This window comes from Pyxicephalus adspersus, chromosome 1 (genome assembly GCF_032062135.1).
Source record: "Pyxicephalus adspersus chromosome 1, UCB_Pads_2.0, whole genome shotgun sequence".
Taxonomy (NCBI): domain Eukaryota; kingdom Metazoa; phylum Chordata; class Amphibia; order Anura; family Pyxicephalidae; genus Pyxicephalus; species Pyxicephalus adspersus.
This window is the reverse complement of record NC_092858.1, coordinates 23,757,401-23,770,794: the sequence shown is the minus strand read 5'-3', so window position 1 is coordinate 23,770,794 and position 13,394 is coordinate 23,757,401. Positions and strand designations below refer to the sequence as shown.

The 13,394-nt window shown below is 36.3% G+C and overlaps 1 protein-coding gene across 2 annotated transcripts in view; it reads left to right on the top strand.

Annotated features, from left to right (window-relative positions):
- Positions 1 to 5,849, top strand: part of SERTM1 (serine rich and transmembrane domain containing 1) — a 36,355-nt gene extending 30,506 nt beyond the window's left edge. For both annotated transcript variants that reach the window (XM_072404067.1, XM_072404074.1), the window contains one exon: positions 1,647 to 5,849. In XM_072404067.1, the coding sequence (XP_072260168.1) occupies positions 1,756 to 2,088 (333 nt within the window). In that variant the 5' untranslated portion in view covers positions 1,647 to 1,755 and the 3' untranslated portion in view covers positions 2,089 to 5,849. The remainder of the gene's footprint in view (positions 1 to 1,646) is intronic.
- The last annotated feature ends 7,545 nt before the right edge of the window (positions 5,850 to 13,394 follow it).

Below are 13,394 nucleotides of genomic sequence, written 5' to 3'. Positions count from 1 at the left end.
CGATAATCCGATTCTGCTTGATGAATCAGGGGCACTGCGTAGATGCAAGATCGGGTGACACGCTTTGGAAGATCAGCCCTTTACTTTACAATAAAAATGTCCCTTTTAAAGAACAAGAAAAGTTTCACCTTCAAATGTAAAAAAACAAACAAATGTTTCACCGTATATACAAGAGTTATCTACCCTATTATATAAAGTAAAAATGTAATGGTAGATCCACTTTATTATTCTCTGTAGCTTCATTTTGTAACTAACATTTTATTTAAAAAATGTACTGTGTATACTGTGTTGCAATCTTGTTGTAAAGGTTTATTATTCTATTAGTTTGATGCAAACTTTGACTTTTTTTTTTTAATTTATTTTGGTGTTATCTTTTTCCACAATAGTAAAAAGGTCAAGACAGGCCAATTAGGAAAGCAGTTTGCAATATTCAATGCACAGGGCTACCTTTCTACATACCTTTCTATTAAATCAGTCTTCCATTTACCCTTTCTTATCACTACTGGCTTATCCATCACAAGTGTGACAGCCATGAAAGGTATACTACATCCAAATTATATAGACATACAATATATTCAATGGAAAAACTTCAAATTCTTACCCAGCATAAAACACATTAAAATATATATTTGGTATTTTGTTCTTTTTGTTTAAATGTTTTTTTGTGCTGTACTTTCTTTTTTAGCAACTTTCAGCTTTTCTTTTTCTTTTTTTTATGATTATAGTTGAATGACCCATCTCCTGTTTGATATAATTGTGATGATGATCATTATGTAGTAACTGATAAATAGAATGTTAGTTTTAAAGAAGCTAACAGAATGTTCTGATAAAGGAATAAGACCACTTTCAGACTTTTAAAAAAACATACAGTTAGTCAATCCTAACTGCCCCTATTCAACTACTAAGTGGTTTCTAAGAGTTCTATTTTAAAAACTGGGAATCAGACATTCTTTTAAATATTCCCTCATGGGAATCTTCCAGGTCTATGAGTTTTAATAGCAGTAATTGATTCCCACGTGGGAATGTTTAGGGGAATGTCAGATTCCCTGTTTTTTCAATATAGCCCTTAGTGTCAAGTGCAGTGTTTTTCAACTGCTTTGTTGTGTGGTTAAGTGTGGTTGATGTTGAGATGCGGTTCTTCCTCCAGAAAAGGAAAAGCAACTGTGTGACCAGAAAGGACTTTAGGGACTGCACCATGATTCACCAAAACTACAGCCACATGCACACAATGGTTCCATGATGCTCCAATTCAGTAGCATAGGAACACTTGGTAGTGTTGTTGAGCTTATGGTAGGAAATTTTGGTCAGTCCCAAGTCTGAAATGGCCCTTAGCCTTGGATATTACTAGGAAAAATTAGAAACACTTTCAGATATTAATTGCTATCTGTATCCACACTAGAAAAATTCATACCTCTGTTTGTGGGACACTTTCTTCAGTGACTGCCTAAGACAAGATTTACTTGAATTTAGAGATATTTCCTCTTACTTGTGTGATTTGTGTACAAGACAGAAAAATAAATAAAATATGTAAAAAAATAACAGGCAGGGAAAACTCCGACATTGAGTTAACAATTTACTAACTGTATGTGCCCAAATTTTTTTAGCACTGCTTATGTTATACTATCAAAATGTCTTTTATATTTCAGGTTGACTTTCCCTGCTAAGGTGGATAACTGAATTATAACACAATTGTAGCTTTAAATGATGTCATGAGTTGAATCCATCACAACAACTCCTCACATTGCCCATGCCACCATGTCAGGATTTGGTCCTTCAGCTGTTGCACCAGAAGACATCGGGAATGGAACATTTTTGGAATTGTTCCCTACCTCTCTCTCAACCTCAGTGGATTCTTCATCAACAACACCCAACCGATTATCAAACGTTTATGTTTACGTATCCATCTTTCTTAGCCTGTTGGCATTTCTTCTTTTGCTGCTAATTATTGCTCTTCAGAGACTAAAAAATATTATCTCCTCAACGTCGTCCTATCCGGAATACACAAGTGACGCAGGGAGCTCCTTCACTAACTTAGAAGTTTGTAGTATTTCTTCCCAGAGGTCTTCTTTTTCTAACCTTTCTTCATAAAAAGAGATAAAACAGAATTCCTAAAGACAGGAAACCTGAAACTCTTGCATGTGTCTAACACCTTTGAATCTGAAAATACATCCCTTATTCCATTTGAAATTATGCTGCTTTTTAGCTCAATTTTGCTTTTGTCATTTATCCGTTTCATCTGCTTCGTGCCCAGTTTGAGTCAACTTGAATGTTTCTCTTGTTAAATAAACTCATAAAGCAAATGTACTCCCTCTAATCAGGACACTCTTGGAGATCAAAGCACATCATATTATAGAGCTCTTGATCTAAAAACCAACCTGTGCTTTTACTTCTGTGTATGATCTGCCACACACTGTACCTCTATCATACTTTGCAATTGTACTTGCAATTACTAATCATCTGTAAATGTGTTACCTTTAAAGAGATTATTTTGAGATAATTATTTTAATTATAATTTTTTAGCATGCATATTATCTAAGGGGCCAAATAGCACAAATCTAACATATGTTTAAAATGGGTAAGTTAATAAATGTATACTGAAGTATTAAGCCTAACCTGTTTATTAGAAGACAAGCCATGAAGACAATATTTTCAATGATTTATGAGCAGTATATGTATTTGAGCAAAACATTTTATTTACTGTATTTGGAATAAAAAAATGTTGCCAAATTTTCTATGGGATGAACAAAAAGCATTTAAACGTAGTGAACCAATAGGAAACCAACCAAATGAACCATCAACTTAAAGCAGACATTCTCAACCAGGGTTCCTTGGAACCCTTTGGCTCCTTCAGCTGAAGTTGGCTTTCTCCCATCTGGTGGTACTTGTGTATTTTGGGGTCTAACACCACTTAGCAGAGCCATCATCATGACCCTTTTTTGCCTATATGAATTGAATTTAGCCACCACAGTACCAGGGACATTCTTTACACTGACCATCAATATTAGGGGCATTTTTCCGAATATATTTTAGTAGGAGTTCCCCGATACCTATACTTTATTTTTCAGGGGTAAAAAGTTTAGGAAAATTTAACTTATTTTGAGCCATTTTCCTACACCGATGGGGGTATTACTTTATACTACTGAATTTTCCACCTGGTATTTGACTGGTGGGGAGCAGGGCAGAATACTTCTCGTAAGTCCTTATGAACAGTGTCTGAACACGCACTGAACACAGCCAGTTTATAGTTTATCCTACATACAACTATAACCATAGAATTGTTTTTTTGATGGATTAGCCCAATAAATGTGAATCCAAAAAAATGGCTAGAATCTGATCTGTATTATCCATAAGGCCTATGAGGTGGAATCACAAGAGTACAATATTTATAGTTTCTGTTAACTTTTTGAATTTATTCATGTTTGGCCCCTTTTTGGAACCTTGTGGGTAAACCAATAGAGGTCATATGATGCTCCATAGGTCTGACAACTGGCAGTCCCGCTGGCAGCAAACCTTCAGCAACAACACATTTTTAATTCTTGTCCACACTCCAAATTTAGGAAGGTTTATGTAATCCGAACAAAGCAATGTTACACTAAAAAGGTGGATCCAAGAGGGAAACAAATGTGCAAAGATATGAAATGATGAACAAAATACTGCAGAATTATCATTAATTGGGGGGGAAAAAGAAAAGAACTCCATTTTAAAAAGAGGAAGAATATTTAAACTTTGCCCTTATACACAAAAAACAGTAATGTTAATGTCTGATCAAAGCTTTATAGATATGATAATGTTGAAATACAACCCAACATGACTATGTACACATTGGTATCCTGTCTAAAGAAATCGATCTTGGCTGTTCCATTTCACAAATTTATCTCACACTTTTTTAGGTAATATATATCTTATTAGGATGTTAACCAGGGGTAGCCATTATATTTGTGTGCCAAATAAGCACAAGCATTTAATACAGTCCTGGTTTAAAACATTCATTCCAGAAGTAAGGCACTTAATCAGATACAGCAAGAAAAGTTCCTGCTGAATTTGTCATTAATATGTGTGAAAACCTTTATCTTTAAACATCATGACCTTTATAAAACGAGGCAAAGAGCAATGTGCAAATGTGGTCTTTCCTTTAAAATAAGACAAGATACAAATCATTTAGTTTACTCCACCTACACAAAATTCCAGAATAATACATTCCCTTGTGGGTGAGTTTGTTGGTATTACATTAAAATCTTTATAAAAATGAATGATAGATTTGGTAAATGTTTATGGTTAACTGTCAATTAGGGTATCAGATTAACAGATAGATGCAATGTGGCTCACACTGGTTCCCAAGGATTTTAAATGAGGTAGACACATATAGCAGTTGTAATATGTTATATTTAGAAATTAAAATATTACAGTGGAAGCTTTACCATTTTTAGACCAGAGTAACAGTGTTAAGGATGCAAGCAGAGAGCAAATAACTATATACTAATAGTTCCTGGAGCTTATCCCTTCTACATTACCAAATTACCATGATTTGTCCCAAACAAGGTCGAAGTGAAAGCATTTGATAAAGGAGCAGGTCTTTTCTTCCCCATATCCACCTCTCCCCAATGACTGGTGATCTGATGATAACTTGTGGGGTAAAATTAGGGATCAGGTAGGGAAGTGCAGAGTAAGTAGAGGGTTAGAAAATAAGTTAAGTAAAACAATTATGTCTTTGCATAGCAGGGCTTCTGGTACAAATTTCATCTACAGCAGGTTTCTCAACATGGGTTCCCGCAGAGGCTGCTAGGGCTTCCTTAAGCAATGAGCAATTTGGACCTCTCAGGTCAGTTTAACTGGTCCCAGTTATCTTTTTCGCTATAAGTAAGGATGACATTCTTTCCCACTTACCACCACACTAATGTACTGTGAACAAGGGATTTAGTAATTATTGCAGGAGTTCTTTAAGACATGAAAATGATTGCAATGTTTCCCTATTGGTAAAAAGGTCAGGAGCAAGAAGGATGGGCAGCAAAGCAGTGACCTTGCCAAATCCTGAGATAGTCGAAGGCGGTAGAGTCTTAGATGAATATACTCTGCAGATTTACAACCATGGTGATGCAGAAAATGAATGGCTAGGCACATGTAAGAGAATGAGTTGCTATTTTTCATGAGGGATTTCAGACAAAAAGGTAAATTTGTCAGGCTGGATTCACACTGTTGTGGTGGCTTTACACACAATATGGTAGCCCAATTAATTAAAATAGGGGTCCAAAAAAGGTGATTTTTTTATTGCAGCACACCATAGTGCACAACATAGGTGTGTCGGTAAGAAGCATTGCAATACTGTTATTAATAAATGTGCAACCAATGGGGAGAATAACAGTGTAAGCCTCAGGGCAATGCATAAGCACAATTTTTATACCTTAATGTTCCCTTTTAGATAGTACATTTTCACATTTTAATTTCAAGTCTGTTTTAACAGGTGGTTAATATTGTTAATTAAAATATATAAAGAATGGATATCAATGTGTATGATTACATAAGTGTTTCAGGGAAATTATATTCTGGGTAATAGATCCCATAGCTGACACTTAATTTCATTGAATATTTCCTTTTGGATACTGACCTTTAAATCCAGCTGCCAGTTGCATATTACCTTCAGTGTACACAAGAACAACCAAACCATAGTCCTATCTGACATTGTCATCCCTAATGCTACTGATGTATTACATGAAGCACTTTGCTAACCACGGCTTGCAGTGGATTTTGAAATCCTGTGCCTTTGACAATCTCCACCTATATTTAAATATCATGTTAAATGTTTTACCTGTCTGTGCTACATAGTGTAAAAATAAATGTAAATATATACAGATTGTCATGTTTTACACTTTGTCATATTTGTTTACCTCTCTCTTAAGTTCATTTATTCAGATGTTCCTTCTTAGGATCAGTTTGTATGCTGCTATTTAATTGTATTTTGTCCCCGTCAGAGCTGAAAAATGTTAGATTGGTATCAGGCTGTAAGATTTAGGTGCTGACATATCGCTTGCTTCAGTTCAGATCTGGAAAAGTAACTTCTCTGAGCTTTGGGAGCCTAAAAGTATAAATTAAACATTACTGCAGATTCTTCATATGCTCCTGATGCTGTATGTTAAAAAGCAGTTTTCATGTGCCTGGTAACTGCAATGAACCCAGACAGAAGAATGAAAAGCCTTGGGGCTTCCCTCCTAACATTCAGCGGTGAAGTTCCCTGGCATGAAAAATACAAGTCGATAATCTAAAACTGAGTAATCCTCAAAGGAAAGTCTGTACTAATATAACAATTCACAAGTGGAGAGACAGGGGATTTTGCATTGTCATTACAATAAAAGGATGTTGTCTGTAAATATTATCCCAGGTCCATATCAGCATTGCTCATACCACTGGTAAGTTTACATCAATAAAAACATCAGAACATCTGCCTAGAGCCTAAAGTGGAACTAAACCATCAAAACCAAAAATTGTGACCAGGCAGGTCACTTATTGCAGAAGGGATAGGCAATAATAAGCTTACCTGTCTGATCCCAATTTTTTATTTAAAGCGGACCTAAACTAAAATGTTTAGTTTACATACAAGGGTTGTCTACCCTTTTTCCTTCTTTTTTTGGGGAGGGAGTTTAATTTTTTTTTTTAATTAGGTAAAGCCGCTGCGATCAAGACAGAATGGGAGTGCAGAGCCTCCCAGAATACATATGTCATGGATCCCAGGAGGCTCCTTCGAAAAAAATGCTGATCTCATGCATGCGCAGTGGCGTTGCCAGGTGCTTTCTGCATGCCAGGATGTAGGAGGATACCAGGACGATGCACTTCCTGATACAGAAAAACCTCCGGAGAGATCGACGGATCAGTGTAGAGGTAAAGGTGCTGAGTTTTTTTTTTTTCAGTTTACTTCCACTTTAAACTCACCTGTGTTCACTTCATTGTGGAAGTCATCATCTTTTTCAATTTCTCTCCGGGGATTAAAAACTTTACCAGGCAGGGATGACATACCAGGAGTTCATTCAGCTCCAACAGCCCTAGAATGCCGGAATAACCACCACATCCCAACATCCTACACTACAGTACATGCGCAATGAAAAGAAGAATGTAAACCAGACAGGTAAGTATGATTTATGGCAGAAGGGAAACCACCAATTCCTTCTGCAGTAGGGATCCTTACACTGCTCACACTATTATTATTACACAGTATTTATAAAGCACTGACAAATTATGCAGCGCGCTACAAAGCCCATAGTCATGTCACTAGCTGTCCCTGAAAGGGACACAATCTAATGTCTCTACCTCAGTCATATGTTATTACCACAGTCTAAGGTCAATTTGGGGAGAAGCCAATTAACCAAACTGCATGTTTTTGGAATGTGGGAGGAAACTAGAGTCCCCAAAGGAAACTCACACAAACACAGGGAGAACCTGCAAACAGCTGCCTGGCCAAGATTTGAACCTGGGACCTAGTGTTGCTAAGGCCAGAGTGCTAACCTCTGAGCCACCATGCTGCCCAAATATAATATATAGTTCTATATAGTGAAAGTACAATATACTATAGATCTGCTTTAATTCTTTGTTTTATGTTGTCTTAACTGCCATTAAAATAAATTACGACAAAGTAGAGATTATCCATTTCACAAATCACTGGTGTATCAGCAACTAGCAACAGGCAACTCAGCATTTGATTAAAGTTTAAACCCTGCCCAGACTATGCACACTATTAAGTTAATTTACAACATGAATTTAGGACTTGGCACAGCACAGCAAATTACCAAGGGTAATTATAAAGATATATTTCACTTATTAAATGAGAGCTCTGCTGACTTCATCCATTAAATCATGTGGTGTTGAACCATTGAATCATGTGGTAGGAAAAATCCTTTTTTTTTTTATATATTTCTTTACAAATGATTCAGGATCAATGATCATTTACCTTGGTAGGTGAATGGCCTAAATTGCTAGGGTGGAGTGGTGTACACAGTTGTGAGACCGCTGTACACATGCTAGATTTTCACATACCCCTCCATCCCGAGCAACTATCATCTGTGGGTATGTTGATCTGTCCAGGCCCTTATTGTATTTTAAACTGCTGTGCAGTAAAAAGATAAACAATAAAGATATATCACGTATAGCATGTACCAATATGGCTACGTACATAATTTACTTTCACAAACAAATGTACTTACCCATAAGATAAGATTGTTTTCCAGCACTGATTTTTAATTCATAGTAGATACATATTGACTAAGTATTTTGCTTAGATTTACCAGAACTGCTCATCAGTATACTGTTAAATGAAAAAGCAGTAACCTGGATTGGTTGTTAGACTGACTAGATAAAGTAAACCTGTGGCCAGGCTTTGGACATTCAAACGTTTACCTATTTTTACCAATCAGCAAATCAAGCCTTCACTAACTCTATAGCTGCACAAACTGTCAGTCATTCATTGAGTCATTCATCCTCAGAGATCACAGGGGAATCAGAAAAGTTTTTCAAGTTTGCTCTGAACTTATCATATTTGCTCTGAACTCATATCTTCCCTTCTTCCTGTGCATCGGCTATGTGTTTGCGTTTTAAATTAAAAAAATTGAAAGGCTATCAAAGTAACTGCTGGGAAGGGGGAGCTGAATGAGCTAAACTTTTGCAATGAAAGTGCATTCTGTTGAATATTTGGAGCACAAACTACAGGTACTCCCCGGGTTACATACAAGATAAGGACTGTGGGTATGTACTTAAATTGAATTTGTATGTAAGTCGGAACGGGTACATTACTTTAAATGTATTTAGGACAGATGTTTGTCTCAACTTATTATTAGGCAGCATGGTGTCAGTTACTGTATAAAATCCTCACTGTGAGTTAATCACAAACAAAGCAAAAAAAAAAAAAAAAGTTACTTTATGGAGCCCAGACATTCAATAACGTCTGGAGCAAGCTGTGCTTTGATATGCAAAAAGAAACAACTGCAGATTGTATTGGTCATTAAAGAGTTACAAGATGTTACAGAAAAGCTCATCACCCATGCAAGCTATGCAAACCACCCCCCTCCCCTCATCAAGCCTCCATCCTGCACACAAGCAAGCAGGATTTCCCATTTCCCATTCCGCCCCATGTCTAGGAGTCATCTGTATGTCGGATGTCCTTACCTTGAGGACTACCTGTACTCCACAGTGCCAGAGGTCAGTAGGAGTTTAATTTACAATCTATTTATAGCTTGTTGAATATGTCAGTACTGTAATGTATCTGAATGTCCATAGCCTGGCCACAGATTTTCAGCAATAGCTGTATAGGTTATATATGCTGCTAAAGATAGTTCATGTGGTATATGTTAAAAAAAAAAGTTTTTATTCGAAGAAATAAGAAAAAGAAAAAAAAGAAAAATTGCAGTTTTGCAAATGGGAACCAAAACAGAAAAGGTGACTTTTTAGGGGCTGCCTCACTTACTCTTAAAGCAGGTCAGACTAAATGGATGAATTTCACCTTCACAACACTGAAAGGTAAGTCAAAGGTAAGTCAAATATCAGCTGCACAGCTTAGTGTACAATCCCAGCACATAATTGTGCCAAGATGATGCAAGTCCCATGTGTGCACGGGTGTTTTATCATCCTGACCCAGCCAGTGAAGATGATTGAAGAGTCCAAACACAGGTGAAGGCCAAGCAGGTGTGCTGTTCATATTTTCTGTGCATATTTAAACATAATGGGAAAACTGGGAAAACCCTTAGCGCTGGCAGTGGTGTAAATATATATATATAATTATACTGTATACATTACCAATATATATCAGATTTTTTTTTTTGGTCTTACTGTGTCGTACTGTGCTACACTTCAATCAAAATCCTATATGCACTATTTTTGGTCTCTCATCTCAGTAATAAGCAGCCTGCTGTTATCATCAGCTGCACTGCTTGTACAGTCATCACATTGTCTCAGAACAAGATCTGTTCCACATTTTTATCAGGCAACTGGCTCTGACTGTGGCGGTTACTTACGTTTGTTTCATCACAAATCACTGAAAGACTGATCTCCAAGCCTATGCATAGTATAGCAGATTAGAATGGTGCATATTGCAAGGTGAGACTATGCGGCAGTATAGCCTGTAGTTTGGAAGTTGCCTGCATTATTCATTAAATACCCTTCTCAAGCTTTCTATCAAGCTCTGGGATTCCGAGCTCAAAAATGATGCCATATACCTTGGACAATGCAGCAGTTTTATCTACATTGCATTCCTTGTTGATTCATCAGACCCAGGCTACTAAAACATTTTGTTTGTCCACCTTTCAAATGCAGCAATCCAAATGACAATCTATATAATATTTATATAATATATATATATGTGTATATATATATATATATATATATAATCTATTTTCCTGTGAATAGATAATGCTTTTTAATTTGGAGACAGACAGACCTATAGACAAAAAAAATGATGAAGGGACAAAAGACTGATTTTCCAGCATTTCATTTTGAATTCTTGATTAGGGTAGAGGTGTGCACTACAGTGACTTCAGTTGCAGCGCTAAATAACAACTGGTTAATATTATTATTATTATTACACAGTATTTAAATTGAGTCAATATATTACACAGCGCTTTACAACGTCCATAGTCATATCACTAACTGTCCTTCAAAGGAGCTCACAATCTAATGTCCCTACCTTAGTGCTATATCTTTAATACAGTCTAAGGGTAATTTTGGGGGGAATCTGATTAACCTCACTGCATGTTTTTGGAATGTTGAAGGAAAACGGTGTACCCGGAAGAAACCCACACAGACACGGAGAGAACCTGCAAACTCCATGCAGATAATGTCCTGGCCAAGATTCAAACCTGGGACCTAGCACTGCAAAGGCCAGAGTGCTACCTCGAGTCATCAATATTAAAAAGTTGTTATTACCAGAGGTCAAGAAGGAAGTAGAACCTTATCCAGAGTGACAATGGAACATTGGATGTCAGGCATGAGACAGAGGTTATCTGTCCCTAAAGTATTGTTGGTGTACACATTGACACAAATTTCATGGTGTGTCAATCTATTTGCAGACAAAATGTAATACTGTTTTTAAGTGTACACTTTAAAAAGTTAATTGAAGTAAGAATTTCCTCTAGTTATTGAAAAAATGTAAAAATAGCCTAACTGCACAGAAATTATTAGGCTGTCTGTAATCAGGCAGGCAAAATCCCTAAAAAGTAGAGGTTTGGTATCAAATAAACATAAAAAATACTTATCATAGTTTTTCTATGTACACCTTACAGGGCATAGGCCATGCAATGTATAGGCCAGTCCATTTTCTGGCATTTGTACTGTAGCCAGGTGCCAGGAACAATATAACTCCTGTATGCATGGGCAAGAAATGCCCCATCAGAGGCCACCCGGTAGCTGAAGATAAGGACAGGGTAAAATACAGGAGAAGTAAATGCCGATGGCAGGGGATGGAATAGCAAATGACACTGAAGAAAGGCACACTTGTAAGGTATGTAATGTTGTGTATACAGAACCTTCAGATTTTGACGCTGGTCTACCTTCATTACTTTTGCTTTAAGGAATGGCAAATGTTGTGTAACATGATTCAGCAACACAAGGAAGATCATAAATTAATCAGTTTTAAATAAGTTGATCTTTTATCAACTGCTATGATCATCCGCCAGCTTGGGTTTTACATAATTTAACAGTATTTTGCATAGAACAAGAGTAATGTGTAATATCCCATAGCTTATTCCAGGAATGTAAAAATGCGCAAGAGCTGCCTCTAATCAAAGTCACGCATAAATTACTAGAAGACATACCTGACACTCACTCAGCACTTTGTTCTCTCTTGGTATTACTTAAGTGTATTTCTGTGTACAAACTTTTGGTCAGAGCTTTGGGAACATGAAAGCCTAAACTTTATCCAGGCTAATTACAGCTTTACAACCTTGCCCCAAAAAAGTTTTTCTGCCATGTAACTATACAAAGATGACAAACACAAGATACAGTCTAATTGCCAACACCTTTAAACATTTACACAAAAATTCCATTGCATCCTACTGCAAGTGTTTCTCAAAGGATGCAGACAGAATAATTCAAAAGAAGCTGCAAAACATTCCTGCCTTAAGGTTTTCTGAAAGCTGTACTCCAATATCTACTAAATTATTAAACTATTAAAACTACTACTAATCTAATGAAACAAAAGATGAGTGAAATTAATTGATTCCCAATTAGCTTTGCAAAACCATTTTACCACCTTGGTTGGCATAAGCTTTAATATGGTTGCTCTTCCAAAGACCCTTTTTTGGGTTTCTTTTGCTCTGCGAAGAATGGTGTCATGGGAGATCAATATAAAAATTCAGCGAAATTCAAAAGTACTTCAATTAAAAAAAAAAGTCTCACATAAAAAAAGTTTAAAAAAGTGGCTATTGCAGGATTTTGGAGAAGTACAGATACACTTACCTGAAATAAGTGTCAGTAGGATAGAGAACAGATAACAATAAGATGATAGGGTACTAGAAATCTAGGATTCAGAAGATTCTTTAAAGTGCAAGGTATACATTTGTTGAAAAAGGAGGTTTAGATCTATTTCTATATGAACAAAATATAGAACAAAAAACAGCAATGCACAACTACTGTTAATATATATTGATCAGCAGTGATATATGATTGCCTTTGAGTCCTTCAGACTCTTCTGTTCTGTTGGAGTTGGCTACTGAACAAATAATAATCTGCAAGGTATTAAGGAAGCCTATGTTTTTTTTTAATGTAGTACATCCTAATGTATACCATGTGAATCATGATTGGGCTGTAGACCAGTCTCTTTGTCTGCTATTGAAGTGATGTGTTTGGTGCCATTTTTAATGAAGTATCATGCTTTATTGTAAACTGAAATAATGCTAAACATTCTTTACACACGGGATTGTGTGAAGCCTCAAAGATCAAGAGCTAATATACCAAATTAGGACACAAGTCATAAAGTTTTTTCTACATTCCTCTGTAAAGCTATATACACATATCAAATGATTCTCACCCAAGATGAACGGTAGTGGAGAGGAGCACAGTGGGGTGCCACTTGCTTGTCCTCCCCCTCCTCTCTGCATAGAATAGAACGCCACTGTATGTACAGTTTCTATTCATTATGGGAAACTATTACAAAACATGAATAGCAATATAATATTTATTAAGTATCTTTAAGCGTGCTGAGGATGTATGGACTTTTCATCACATAAATATTTAACCTATTTATTTCATCCATGTTAATTAAACCCTGGACTATACTAGATACCTATAATGTTAATGGTTGAAAACGAGAGTTCTTGCACTATAACAAACCTCTTTGATATTTATTGCACATAACAAAAATACAGTTTTTCAGTGCTAGTTCCAGTTATCAGTAAAGTTTACACTTTGCAAGTAGATTTCTGCTT